Source organism: Rhynchophorus ferrugineus, unplaced genomic scaffold, assembly GCF_030347505.1.
Source record: "Rhynchophorus ferrugineus isolate W39M unplaced genomic scaffold, kcgeb_rfMv2 rfM3, whole genome shotgun sequence".
In the NCBI taxonomy this organism is placed as follows: Eukaryota; Metazoa; Arthropoda; class Insecta; order Coleoptera; family Curculionidae; genus Rhynchophorus; species Rhynchophorus ferrugineus.
The window spans coordinates 10,310,953-10,326,225 of record NW_027472582.1 but is presented as its reverse complement, the minus strand read 5'-3'; the positions used below and the strand labels follow the sequence as shown (position 1 = coordinate 10,326,225).

At 35.2% G+C, this 15,273-nt stretch overlaps 1 protein-coding gene across 1 annotated transcript; it reads left to right on the top strand.

The window, feature by feature from the left end:
• The first annotated feature begins 6,913 nt into the window (after nucleotides 1-6,913).
• LOC143192486 (uncharacterized) lies at nucleotides 6,914-12,453 on the top strand. Its single transcript, XM_076397865.1, has 2 exons — nucleotides 6,914-6,970; nucleotides 11,359-12,453. The coding sequence occupies exons 1-2, from the start codon at nucleotides 6,948-6,950 to the stop codon at nucleotides 12,347-12,349; spliced, it is 1,014 nt and encodes a 337-aa protein (XP_076253980.1). The 5' UTR covers nucleotides 6,914-6,947; the 3' UTR covers nucleotides 12,350-12,453.
• The last annotated feature ends 2,820 nt before the right edge of the window (nucleotides 12,454-15,273 follow it).

The following is a 15,273-nucleotide window of genomic DNA, read 5'->3' as shown; positions in this document are numbered from 1 at the left end:
TATTGTCCATTATTTCTGTAACCTTATGTCCTTTGTTATTGCTAGGTAATCAGTGAAGGATACGTACGAATCCAAGGCATCCCTTAACAGTATATCGACAGGTCCAGCGAGTAAAGAGTTTTTAAACAGCATTGAATAATGATTTCTACCGTAGGTTATAATAAATCATCGTGGGACCTCGTCATGATTAAATCAAAACAATTAAGTTAAATTTGATATTTATTGTTAATCATCTATATCATTAAATATTCAATATATCAGTAAAGTACATGGAATTGGTTAAGAGGGCACAAAATGCTTATTATTGTTTATCAAAACTTGTTTTAACATATGGGCTGAAAAGTCACGGGCGTAACAAATAAAACACTTTTTTACTTGTTCAAAATTGGCATTATTTATTAACGTAATCTCCATCAAGAGCTACACAATAATTCCGCCTAACATTTCAATACCACTTTTGTAGAACGATTTATCTTTTGTTTGGTCTATATTTCATTCATTGTCACATATCGACGAAAAATGTCCGGTTTGTTGCATTTAAAGCATCGCGCCACCTACTTGGAACAGAGATTTCTGATAGTCAAATGCTCACGCAACATAAAACCGTTCACACGTTCTTTTGATATCTTTACGATATTAGCTAACTCACGTAACTTCATTTTTCGTTCATTCAAAACGATTTTGTGGGTTTCTCAGATGTTTTTTGGTGTGGCCATTTACACGTCCCACCATTTAGTGTCACCATTTAGACGTCCACAGCATGATATGAGGACATTTTAACAGCCTTCTGTTGAATGTTAGTACTAATTGAAAAAGTGGTGAATGCAATAAAACTACCGCCATCTATGTGTTAGGTCCGGGACTTTTTAGCCCGCGTGCTGTATAAAATTTTTCTTGCTGGCTGTCATGTCAACAGCGAATTTCCTAGAATCAACTTCAGCTATGTATCTTCAGCAACGTATTTCTTTATGTCTTCTATTGATGAAAAAACGGCCGAATGTCAGAGCGAGAAAGTGAATCGTCCGAAACCATCTCAGGTGGATACAATGATTGTTCGATGGTTTTTGATCAGGAACCTTTCATTTTTACAGGCCTTTTTTTTCAGCAAATGTGTTTTTTTTCGGCGAACTTCACATTCCTTTACAGATGTAAATATGTTCAATAAGCCCGCGGAAATAAAACTGGAAATTCGGCAACCGAAAAAATCGTCACTATGGTTGTAAAAATACATAGTCGTTAGAAATAATCGTTTGTTGCTGGCTGTTCAGTCAGAAGAGCTAAACCTGGCGGTTAAGCTGTATAGAAAACCGATTTTAGCGGTGTAAAGTTATCTCTTTTTAGCTGTAAAGCGAATTTTTTCTCCACGCATTTCCACATCTATTGGATTCAAAAGAGATCATTAATATTCAGAGTTTATAACTCGCAGAGCTGAAGAGTCATGTTTTTCAACACTTTCAACCTTTTTGACACTCATTGTTCTATAACAGGTCAATTGAATGTCAAAATTATTTGTTTTATTCAACATAATTCCCTTCAAGGGTGATACACTGACCATGGCGCCCCTTCAACTTTTCTATACCATTTTTGTAGTACGATTCGTCCCTTGCTTCAAAATAGGTCTTAGCTTCGGCTATCACTTCGTCATTCGACGAACATTTCTTTCCACCGATCATTCTTTTGAGATCTGAGAACAGGAAATAGTCGATGGGAGCCAGATCTGAAAATACGGTGGATGAGGAAGCAATTCGAAGCACAATTCATGGATTTTTGCCATTGTCTTCACTGACTTGTGACACGGTGTATTGTTTTGGTGAAGCAGCACTTTCTTTTTCTTCAAATGCGGCCGTTTTTCGGCGATTTCGTCGTTCAAACGGTCCAATAACGCTATGTAATAGTCGCTGTTGATGGTCCTTCCTTTTTCAAGGTGGTTAATGAATGTGGTACTCCATGCGCATCCCAAAATACAGACGTCATAACCTTGCCAGTCGACTGTTGCGTTTTCCCATGCTTTGGAGCGGGTTCATCGTGTGCAGTCTACTCGGATGACTGTCGGTTGGACTTCGGAGTGAAATGATGGAGTCCTGTTTCATCCATTGTCACATATCGACGCAAAAACTCTAGTTTATTACGCTTGATCATTTTAAAACGCTTCAAACTCTTGAGGGTTAGGGCTAACTAAAAAACGTATGGATTTAATTCTAGTAGCGTCATCTATGTGTCAGGCCGGGGACTTTTCAATTGACCTGTTATAACTTGCTGGGTCTTTACATTTTTTTTGAAAATGAAATATAATTGATTAAATAATAAAATGATGATACTTCGAGTACTTATTGAACAATTTAGTATATTGTTGCTATATCCTAGTATACTACTCTATATATAAATAACTTTAAATAAGCATTGCGAGTTTTCTTGTGTTCTAGGGCTCCATCATATTTAATCCTAAATATCAATGATTTGAAATGCTCTGATTGTCAGGGCTATCTGTCTCTTGGCCCAATATACAGTGATACAAATGGTTTAGCAAATTATTGTGGAAGGTGTACGCCAAGGGGAGTACGCAACGTGTTGTATGAAACGCTGGCTCAAAATATGACATTTCATTGTAGTATATCTGAGAACTGTAAAGAAACTGTGAATACTTGCGCATTCAACATTGTTAAATGTCCTTTTGCCACATGCAACTATTTAATACAAAAACGTTCCATTGTATTTCAAAACATTCCATGAATGTTTAATTAGCTGGAATGATGGAAATTCCTACTGTTTGAAACTTTTACGTTCGAATGTGTTTGACGTTCATACCTACCAGGCGATCGAATATCAGGAATTTGGTGCTTTATATGTTAACATTTTCGATTTGTATTCCAATGATATCACAGTAAGGCAGAAGTTTTTGCTCAGTGTGCAGTTGGACGAGATCTGCATCAGATTGTCGTCACTGCGAGATGTGATCACCTACCCTTTAGGGAACTTTAAACAAGATGAGCACAATGGTTCAGTAATCAGCCTCAAGCCTATACAGTTAATTAATAGTGAATCGACTGTAATCAGTATTTTAATATAATTAAAACCTTCTATGTTTCAATTAAACACTAATGGTTTGGTTCATAGTTCCTGTACAGATTTGATAAAACAATACGTCCAGTGTCCCATTTGTTATAGTTCTAGAGATGTTTTCTCTTTAAGCATAGGAGGACACTCTCTATGCACTAAATGCAAAGTTTCGATTAATAAATGTCCAACCTGCAGAGATGAACTAATGAGTGCATACAATGTAACAATTATACAATTGCTGAATCAGTATAACATCAGCCATAAGATACCCGCAACTTCATCTTAACAAAGTCGAAAACGTGACGTATCAAAGCAAATGAGACAAAATCTACCCATGTAACATTCACCCTTTGTAGAAGAACATGTCTCTCAGTAAAATTGAATAAGCATGAACTTCATCTTAACAAAGTCGAAAACGTGGCGTATCACAGCAAATGAGACAAAATCTACCCATATGACAATCACCATTTGTAGAAGAACATGTCAGTAAAATTGAATAAGCATGAACTTCATTTTAACAAAGTCGAAAACGTGGCGTATCGAAGCAAATGAGACAAAATCTACCCATATGACAATCACCCTTTGTAGAAGAACATGTCAGTAAAATTGAATAAGCATGAACTTCCGCAAGCAAACAACGTTAAATATCTGGGAATGCATTTTGATCGATGTTTGACATGGAAAAAACATATAGTGAGTGACAAAACGCAAACGCTAGGGTTAAACTTAATGTATTGGCTGATACATATCGACGTAAATCTAAATTATAATCAGATAACAAGGTTTTGCTGTATAAGTCAATACTTGGGGTACTACTAGCAAATCTAACATGGATATCCTCCAGAGTTTCCAGAAAAAGTGTTGCGAGTCATCGTCGATGCCCCATATTACGTGTCCAACAAGCTGATTCAACACGATATCCCCTTAGAACCCATAACGAGTGTGATTCGAAGTGCTAGTGCGAAGTACTCTGAAAGACTATTAGTGCATCCCAATACCCTCGCCAAATAGTTAGATGTTCCCGATGACAGTGGAGTGCGTAGACGCAAACGCAAACTACTATACGAACTGATTAATAGACACATAGAGTGAAATTTAATAATTTCTAGAATAAGTTGGAATATTCATTAGAATAAGTTAGGATATACTTTAAAATAAGTTAGAATAGAATCTAGAATGAGATTTAGTTTATAAGTTGCACAGTAGATCACTTAGTGAAGTGATCTTCCCCATGGTTATATGATATAACGGAAATCATACAATAATACTTATTGCCCACGGGCAGATTGTTGACGTTCTAAGAGATTAATAACAAAAAAAGTCAGTATAACATCTGATTAGACGTGGATATGTGAAGAATATTTGAATAATAAATATAACAAGTTTATTCTTATGTTTAGAGAGGATTATAATCTTAGTGAGAGGGCCTTTAACATGTCTACTTAAGGATTACTCTTATTTAGCTGTTAATAACAACATAAATAAACATTGTATTACTTTTTCATGATGGTTTTGTTTGATTTTCTTAAATTTTTAGTAGGCTCGTAGCAAGAAACAATGTATTCGGTGTTATACCAAAATGATTTGTAGAAGATAAAGTGCAATTGTAATTTTAAAATATTATTTTAATAAAACTTTTTTATATTTATAGGGGCATCTGTAGCGACAATACTTCATAAAACAGTTTCACAAAATTTGTGTTTATACATGTTTTAACCTATTAAATTCTCTCAACATGAAGTCTTATACCAGATGAGATATGTTGATCATCACCAAATTAAAAGTAGTAAAAATAGTAATTAGTTATATCAAGGGAGCCTTAAAAATGCATTATTATTGTTGAATCTACATAAAAAAACAAATAGTTAGACTGCGAATATATTTTTATTGTTTTCAAAGTACTCGCCACGATGATCGATACACTTTTGCATACGCTTAAACCAATTTTCAAAGCATTTTTTCCATTCCGAATGAGGTATCTTCAAAACATGGTTTTTGAACACTATTGACTTGTTCGGGTGATGAAAATTGTTGATCACGCAGTTTATTCTTCACGGACGGGAACAAAAAGAAGTCATTTGTTGCCAAATCAGGACTGTAAGGCGGATGACCCATCAATTCGATGTTTTGAGTGCTCAAGTAGTCTCTTGTTTGAGGCGACGTGTGAGAGCTCGCATTGTTATGATGAAGAACAATCCAGCGTCTCTTGTTTGTTTTCTTTATTTCACCGAAGACTGCTGGCAAACAAATGGTTGTGTGCTGATGATGTTCAACTAAATATAAAATAAACAACTAGGGTCCGTGCGACAAAATGTTCTGGGTAAGTATATCGTCAAAAATGTCAAACTTACTACGATGGAACCGTCAGATGGAGTCACATAACAACAGTGTTGCCAATTCCCGAAATATAAATAGTGACCCTCGTATTAAACTTGCCATATATAGTCTAAATAGGTAACTCACGCTCTCAAGATGTTTAATGTATTTGCCAGCAGCACTTTGTATTTTCGTTCATTCAAAACGATTTTGTGGATTTCTCAGATGTTTTTTGGTGTTACCATTTACACGACCCACCATTTAGTGTCACCATTTAGACGTCCACGGCATTGTGCATTAAAGGTTTGAAGACGACAAACCAACGCTTTATTGTTGTTTCTGATGGAGCGGAGTCCTTATAACACTTTTTAAGTCATTGTTTCGTTTGAAAGCTATTTTTCTCATCAAGAAGCATTGTGAGATTAAAACACAAAAATGTTTTTAATACATTGTTTTAAAAATAACAAAGTAGTGTTATTCCTAGTACAATAACTTACAAATCTATGGGTAAAATATGAGGACATTTTAACAGCCTTCTGTTGAATGTTAGTACTAATTGAAAAAGTGGCGAATGCAACAAAACTATCGGCATCTATGTGTTAGCTCCGAGACTTTTTAGCCCGCGTGCTAGATAGAATTTCTCTTGCTAGCTGTCATGTCAACAGCGCATTTCCTAGAGCCAACTTCAGCTATGTATCTTCAGCAACGTATTTCTTTATGTCTTCTGTTGGTGAAAAAACGGCCGAATGTTGGAGCGGGAAGGTGAATCGTCCAAAACCAAGACGGATATCTCAGGTGGATACAATGATTGTTCGATGGTTTTTGATCAGGAATCTTTCATTTTCACAGGCCTGTTTTTTTTCAGCAAATGTGTTCTTTTTCGACGAACTTCACATTCTTCTACAGATATAAATATGTTCAATAATCCCGCGGAAATAAAACTGGAAATTCGGCAACCGAAAAAATCGTCACTATGGTGGTAAAAATACATAGTCGTTGAAATCGGATAATGGATAATCGTTTGTTGCTGGCTGTTCAGTCAGAAGAGCTAAACCTGGCGGGTAAGCTGTATAATAAAACCGAAGTCAGATGGACTCACATAACAACAGTGTTGCCAATTCCCGAAATATAAATAGTGACCCTCGTATCAAACTTGCCATATAGGGAACTCACGTTCTCAAGATGTTTAATGTATTTGCCAGCAGCACTTTGTAGATTCATTTTAGAATCAGAAAATAGTTCCCTTCTCATTTTATTCTAATTAAAAAGGGATACAATTCCGTCTGATACATTCGAACACGTAACTACAAGAGTCGTCCAGTTGTAAAATGTCTGAAAAATTCTACGCTAACTGTTAAATATTTACTATTCTCCTAATTACTAAATACTGCGTCACAGGTATGTACTCTGTATTTGTTTTAAATTAATAATTAAATAAATTAGTCATCTCGACAAAATGTTTGTAACGAATTAGTTGTATTAATTTGATAAGATATCAGATAAGGTTATCTATTTAACGAAAATTAAAATATTTATCAGTAATTACAAGTAGTTCAGGGTGTCATATTTTTATTATGGCTGGTTCAAAAAAAATAAGGTAAGAAACCACTTTGATATTCGGTAATTTTGATTTTTGGGTCAGTTTTGTGTTTAGTTATATTTTCAAGTACTTGGCAATGGTATTAAAGTATTCTCCAACATTAAACATGAGTCAAACTGAGGTTAGGTGTTCTAAATTTTGTTTGAATTTTGATTGATTTCATTCGATCTCTGCAGTTTGCATTTCCTCTCTAGTAACTTGATTTCGCGAATTTGTCTTGAACTTTAAGGATTAATTAATTAATTGTCTGCTATCTTCCTTTCTTCCAGCAGTTTTAAGAGGCTGCCGGATGGTTATTATTTTGTATTACTGTCTTTCTCAGTATTGCAGTTCACGTCGTTTTTATTGCAGTTGTTTATAATTGTTTCAGTCCATTTTAAAGAGTTCACTATACATTTCACAAAATGGACTGTATAAAAATGATAGATGCTATATCTGAAAAATAATTTTTCTTATGATTTTAAACTGGTTAAATTTTCTGGAATGGGTTTATTGTTTTTACAGTATGGAGGCAAATAACCCTTGTTAATAATCCCTAGACCGAATAAACCGAAATGAAAATAGATTTATGACTAAAAGCTAGATTCTGAGGCAAATGGCCGGGTTCATTCCATTTATTAGGCTCTAGTTTTACTTCAGAATCATGATGATAAATTCACCTTTCATTCGTGGTGAACTGTACCCATAAAAACGTCAATTAATTAAACAATGAGCGATACTAGAGCTCTTAGCAGTGCACGCTAAGGGCCGCCAGTTTACTAGTTTTGATCGGATGTAAATGGCAACATAGCAAAATTCGTCTGAAACTGACGAAATTTACCGAATGCCGGCTGAGATTATTCAGAGCTAGCCACGACTGTTTAAATACGTTGAAAGTTAGTTCTTCGGATATTATGGGCACATATATTGGAAGAAAACGTTAAACACCAATTAACGCGGATTAATTTAGGCTAGATGACTATACTGAAGAATCATATTGCTTAGTAATAATAATATACTGTGGACAGATTATTAAAAATACATTTATTAACATTTTAGCGCGTTTCTATTTTATTTGGACTATTTATATTATATTTTATAAGTTTGTATTAGAAATGGTACGAAAGATAGGCAATAACTCTATATTTACTAAGACAAATCAAAACTGTAGCACGGGCGAATATATTTGACTGAGCTACCAAAATATCCATTGATTTAGTTGATAGTAACAAAGTTCTCTTTGTCATAACACACACATACCAAGCTATAAAAATTTGATAAAATCACATATTTTAATCAAATATGAATCAGTTAACCTGGTTAATAACCTGGTGTAGTATAGCCCTATTTGATGATTTTGATATGATGACTTGATTTGATTTTATAGTCCTAGGTATCGAACTATTTCATGTACCAGGAGTCAGATATTTGATATTGACTTTTTGAAATCTTAACATAATGTTATTTGATTGAGACTTGTTATGAGGTTTGAATTTAATCAGTATTTTTCTTTGTATTTTGAAGAAATATGGTTATTTAGTGTAGTATGAACAGTAGTGAATGCTTAGTGAGTAGAGATAAAAATCTATTCTCTTCTTTTTGGCAATCAAATCTTGTAGATTTGTATACAGAAAATTAAAGAGCAAAATTATTATTGACTCATGTACCCAATAAACAAAAGAAATGAGGTCTTATTGTTATGAATAAATTACAACTTTTTTGGAGCTACCGAGTTATCGATATATAAGTATATTAGGAATCCTCAAACTCCAGGTCCCAACGGAATATCGATTACCCAATTAAAAAGCTCCCGCATAAGCTTCCCGCCGAACTGGCAAACATCATTAACTCCATCATGAGGCTGCAACATTTTCCGGCGTCTTGGAAACACGCATATATAGCGGTTATTCGCCTGCTTCTCACTGCCATTTCGCAACTTGCCGAGAGGGTAATAAATTACGCTCTAAACGCTTTCACAAAGGAAAGCAACATCATTCCTGATGAACACTTCGGTTTTCGCGCTCACCACTCATCCGTCCATCAGGCTACTCGTCTGGTCGCACACATCCATCACACTATTAATCAACGTAAAAAGTTTGGAGCAGTCCTTTTGGACCTGACCAAAGCCTTCGACAAGGTCTGGCACGACGGTTTGATAGCGAAATGCGTGCGGTTAGGCCTCCAAGAAGATCTAACCACTCACTTTCCAGTCGAAAACGAATCGATGCTGGCATTCCTTAAGGTTCCCCGCTGGCCCCAGCCTCATTTAACCTCTTTATTTCCGATCTGCCGAGAAAAGAGCACATCGACGTAGCGTTTTACACTGATGAATGCTTTCTTCACGGCCGCCAGTTTCGAAGTTACAATTCATGAACATTTACGGAAGCAACTCGAGTGATCCAAATTCTGGATGTTACAAATCTAACCTCAATAGAATCTTAAACGCTGCATGGTTTGTCAGAAATAATCAAATTCATAGGGAAACTGATACTTCAGAAATAAAATACTTCATATCTCAATCATTCCACAAACAACTCAGCTCAAGTTCTTCTGAAAACGCGCTTGTTTGCGAGCTGGTCGACATGCTGGGCTGAGCTTAGCACCGTGGCACCGCTAAACCCCCCATTCATCGCTGCTTCGCTGTCGCCCATCAGTCATAACTTTTGTCCCCATATAACAGTATCCAGTCGTGTGTTAACTCAAGTTCGCGAATCAATAGATTCGCCGGGTCCTCGTGGCCAATAACGGCTGCCCGATCAATCAATCATCAATTTAATGCAATAGCAGTAACCACCCACAGGTGCCAACTATAAGGTGGATTCGGTTTAGTGTATTGGTAGGCCCAGAGGAAGTCCCACATAACCCGGTCCAACTTTGTAACTCCAGGGTAAGTCTCCGCGGCCAGGCATGCGTCATGCGTTCCACCACCTGGTTTTAGGCTAGAACAAAAAAAAAGGAATCCTCGAATCATCGATACAAATTAGTATATCTAATTATAACGCAAAATTATTAAAATGCTCAAATAACCCGTGCTGTGCATACAAAACAACTACGTCATGTACAGCTTTGGAGCGTTTTAGCGCTCTTTTAAAATTATACTATTTCAAACGTCAATTTTTCTTCCAAATCCATTCTTTTTTCATAGAAATAACTTTTGTTGCGGGCAAAGTAAATATGTACAATTATCATAAAGTAGTTCTTCAAGAATAGTCATCTAGCCTATTGCAGATTATTTTCCTCCCAACTAAAAATATTTATCGCTGTTAAAATATACGTTTAATTAATCGTTTCTTTAATAAAGCGATTGTTGTTTAAATCAAATTCGTTAATGTAAACATTTCGATATTTTTAACTATGTTCACTTCCTTAGAATATCTAGTGTACAAGTTATTTCGCGGAGTTAATTAAAATTAATCTAAGCAAAATGACACAGGCGAGATAGTTATAGTCTATTCAAAGTAGTAGTGAGCTCACGTCATCTCAGTTAATGACGTCAAAACATCGCAATATTGGCACATTTAACTATGATATTTTATTAATTTTAGTTTACTATAGGTTTGATATATAATAACATCCTAATATAAATAAGATAATGAAACAATAATGTTATAAAATACAATTTATTTTAACATTATAGTGCATCTAATGTATATATTATCGAAGAGCTTAAACTACAGTTAATTAAGTAGCCACAGTATTTGGTAGGTTAGAGTTGTTTTATTATATCAATAATGAACTATTTCCTGTACCATCTATGGTATTCTTTGGTGTATGGTATTTCTATGCCTAATTAATAATTGTAAATCTAAATAATGTATTTTATTTTCATGACAGAATATATTTACCTATTTATGATTAGTTCCTGTTTCTTGCTGTGTTTTCTTGATTAGTTACCGTAGTTTCTTCTGTGTACTACTTTTTTACTGTAAAACATTTTTCTTGAAACAATAGATTGAACCACTGCATTCCGCCTAACGTATTTGCCATATCTGCAACACATTTACTATTAATGGTCTCCTCTTACATTTTAATCAAATGATTATACATATTCTGCCGCATAGATCACATACATTCGAACGTATCAGACAGCATAGTACCTCCTTTTAACTGGAATAATATCAGAAGGAAAATATTGTCGGGTATTAAAACTAATTTACAAACTGTAATAAGCAATACATTATATATCTTGATGACGTGAGTTCACTGTTACTTTAGATTGATTATACGTCGAGGTCGGTTATTTGTATTTACTTCCCATACAAAGCTTTTGAATATGACTCAACTGCAAATCTATGTTTGCCTATGAGCTACTTACAGCAGTTCAGGTTTAAAATGAATGAACTCTCTCAATAGACATCCTGTATTTATTGCGAGAATAAACGTACGAAATTAAATATTTGTTGCAGATGGAGTGCCAACGATCACGACGTCCCTGGATATGCCAGCGTAAATATTCCATTACCCAACATAGATGAGTTCAAATGTTTCTTCTGTAAGAAATACTTGAATGTCAGCCCGATAGTGAGCGATATTGAGCAAAGGCATTACTGCGGAAGATGTCCACAGTTCGCTGGCCTACAGCGTAATCTCTTGTTCGAACGAATTGCCAGGCATTTCCAATTTCCCTGCAGCGTGTCGGACAAATGTCATGAAATGGTGAGATGGGATTCGAGACAACACGAAGACGAGTGCGAGTACAACATCGTAAAATGTCCCTACGCCTTGTGCAACGCGGAGGTCGAGAGATGGTCGATTACGAAACATTTTGAACAAATGCACGGCTATTTAAAGAGCAACGGGAACACGTTTTCTCTGAAAATCTGTCCGAATAAAGACGGTTCCTTCAATGAGAGTGAATTTTTCCAATGTGGATTTAAAAAATATCTAATTCAAACCATATCTACGCAGGACGGTCTCCATTTGAATGTATTCAATCTCTGCTTCTCTGAAATCGAAGAACAGAAATTCTCGTTCAGCATCCAAGTGAAAGAGCGTATCATCCGGTTTTCGTGTCTTTGGGATGTGCCGAAGTTTCCAATAAATTTAAAACACTCCAACTATGGACCAGTTAAGTTGAAGTACACGTTTTTAAAACTTTTTGACTCTGGCAAATCTCCTGAAATTAATATTGAAATCAAATTGCACACGTCAATCGAGAACCAGATCTTTGGTGGTTCTACCGACAGTTCTTGTTTTAGTCTCATAAAAAGAAATTCAGAATGCCCCATCTGCTTTTACACTATGCAGCAACAATATTTGTGTGTTCTTGGACACGGCGTATGTAAAGACTGTAAATTAGTCACAACCTTATGTCCGATCTGTCGAAAAGGCTTGACTGATAACTACAATCACGCTATGCACCAGTTGGTTAAATGTTATGACATAGAAGATGATTAAATATTTACTAAAATCGATAGTTTTTATGTTTATTAGGTGTTACAATAATTGATGTTTTTGTAAAAATCAATTAATATTTTTGTAATAAATTGTACATATACGAAGTGTTTTTTTTCTTGGAGACATAGACCATAAAATAAAGAAGACTATCTTTCTATCTAATCTGATAATTATTTCAAAACATAACTACTGAGAAAATGTAAATTTAACTTTATAGACAATTTTTGGAGAAATGTTTTCGGACGTCCTTTTGTCTAGATGTTGTTACTGTGAACTTATTATTTGTCTTAATCGCTGTGGTAAAAGCTGTGAAGTGTTTTCTTGATTAGTTACCTTAGTTTCTTCTGTGTACTACTTTTTTACTGTAAAACATTTTTCTTGAAACAATAGATTGAACCACTGCATTCTGCCTAACGTATTTGCCATATCTGCAACACATTTACTATTAATGGTCTCCTCTTACATTTTAATCAAATGATTATACATATTCTGCCGCATAGATCACATACATTCGAACGTATCAGACAGCATAGTACCTCCTTTTAACTGGAATAATGTCAGAAGGAAAATATTGTCGGGTATTAAAACTAATTTACAAACTGTAATAAGCAATACATTATATATCTTGATGACGTGAGTTCAATGTTACTTTAGATTGATTATACGTCGAGGTCGGTTATTTGTATTTACTTCCCATACAAAGCTTTTGAATATGACTCAACTGCAAATCTATGTTTGCCTATGAGCTACTTACAGCAGTTCACTCTCTCAATAGACATCCTGTATTTATTGCGAGAATAAACGTACGAAATTAAATATTTGTTGCAGATGGAGTGCCAACGATCACGACGTCCCTGGATATGCCAGCGTAAATATTCCATTACCCAACATCGATGAGTTCAAATGTTTCTTCTGTAAGAAATACTTGAATGTCAGCCCGATAGTGAGCGATATTGAGCAAAGGCATTACTGCGGAAGATGTCCACAGTTCGCTGGCCTACAGCGTAATCTCTTGTTCGAACGAATTGCGAGGCATTTCCAATTTCCCTGCAGCGTGTCGGACAAATGTCATGAAATGGTGAGATGGGATTCGAGACAACACGAAGACGAGTGCGAGTACAACATCGTAAAATGTCCCTACGCCTTGTGCAACGCGGAGGTCGAGAGATGGTCGATTACGAAACATTTTGAACAAATGCACGGCTATTTAAAGAGCAACGGGAACACGTTTTCTCTGAAAATCTGTCCGAATAAAGACGGTTCCTTCAATGAGAGCGAATTTTTCCAATGTGGATTTAAAAAATATCTAATTCAAACCATATCTACGCAGGACGGTCTTCATTTGAATGTATTCAATCTCTGCTTCTCTGAAATCGAAGAACAGAAATTCTCGTTCAGCATCCAAGTGAAAGAGCGTATCATCCGGTTTTCGTGTCTTTGGGATGTGCCGAAGTTTCCAATAAATTTAAAACACTCCAACTATGGACCAGTTAAGTTGAAGTACACGTTTTTAAAACTTTTTGACTTTGGCAAATCTCCTGAAATTAATATTGAAATCAAATTGCACACGTCAATCGAGAACCAGATCTTTGGTGGTTCTACCGACAGTTCTTGTTTTAGTCTTATTAAAAGGAATTCAGAATGCCCCATCTGCTTTTACACTATGCAGCAACAATATTTGTGTGTTCTTGGACACGGCGTATGTAAAGACTGTAAATTAGTCACAACCTTATGCCCGATTTGTCGAAAAGGCTTGACTAATAACTACAATCACGCTATGCACCAGTTGGTTAAATGTTATGACATAGAAGATGATTAAAAATTTAGTAAAATCGATAGTTTTTATGTTTATTAGGTATTACAATAAGTGATGTTTTAGTAAGAATCAATTGATATTCTTGCAATAAATTGTACATATATGAATCGTTTTTAAGTGTATACTATAAAATAAAGACATATTGAAAGCTATCTCTCGATATACAAAGTGTAAGCAAGTTCTGGGCATTTTAATTGCCAGGGTGCACGACAAATACGAATATTTATACAGGGAAATTAAAAAAAGTATTTTATTAACAAAAACTGTTTAAATACTAGTTATCAATTGAATGAAATAATTTCAAAGCACATACAAAGATAAAATCTAATCGCACACCGCGAAAACAATACAAGGACGAGTGCGAGTACAACATCGTAAAACGTCCGTAAGTCTTGTGCAAGGCCGTGATCGAAAGATGGTCGATTAAGGAACAATTTGAATGAATGCACGGTTATTTAAAGAGTAACGGGAACAAGTTCCCCCTGAAAATATGTTATAATAAGTACGGTTTCTTCAATGATAGCGAATTTTTCTAATGCGGATTTAAACAATTTCTAAGTCAAACCATATCTACGCAGGACGGTCTCCATTTGAATGAATTCAATCTCTGCTTCTTTGAAATCGAAGAACAGAAATTCTCGTTCAGCATCCAACTTGGGATTCAATTTGGGATGTGCCTAAGATTCCAATAAATTTAAAACACTCCAACTATGGACCAATTAAGTTGAAGTACAAGTTTTTAAAACTTTTTGACTTTGGCAAATCTCCGGAAATTAAAATTGAAATCAAATTGCACACGACAATTGAGAACCAGATCTTTGGTGGTTCTACCGACAGTTCTTGTTTTAGTCTCATAAAAAGGAATTCAGAATGCCCCATCTGCTTTTACATTATGCAGCAACAATATTTGTGTGTTATTGGACACGGTGTATGTAAAGACTGTAAATTAGTCACAACCTTATGTCCGATTTGTCGAAAAGGCTTGACTGATAACTACAATCACGCTATGCACCAGTTGGTTAAATGTTATGACATAGAAGATGATTAAAAATTTAGTAAAATCGATAGTTTTTATGTTTATTAGGTATTACAATAAGTGATGTTTTAG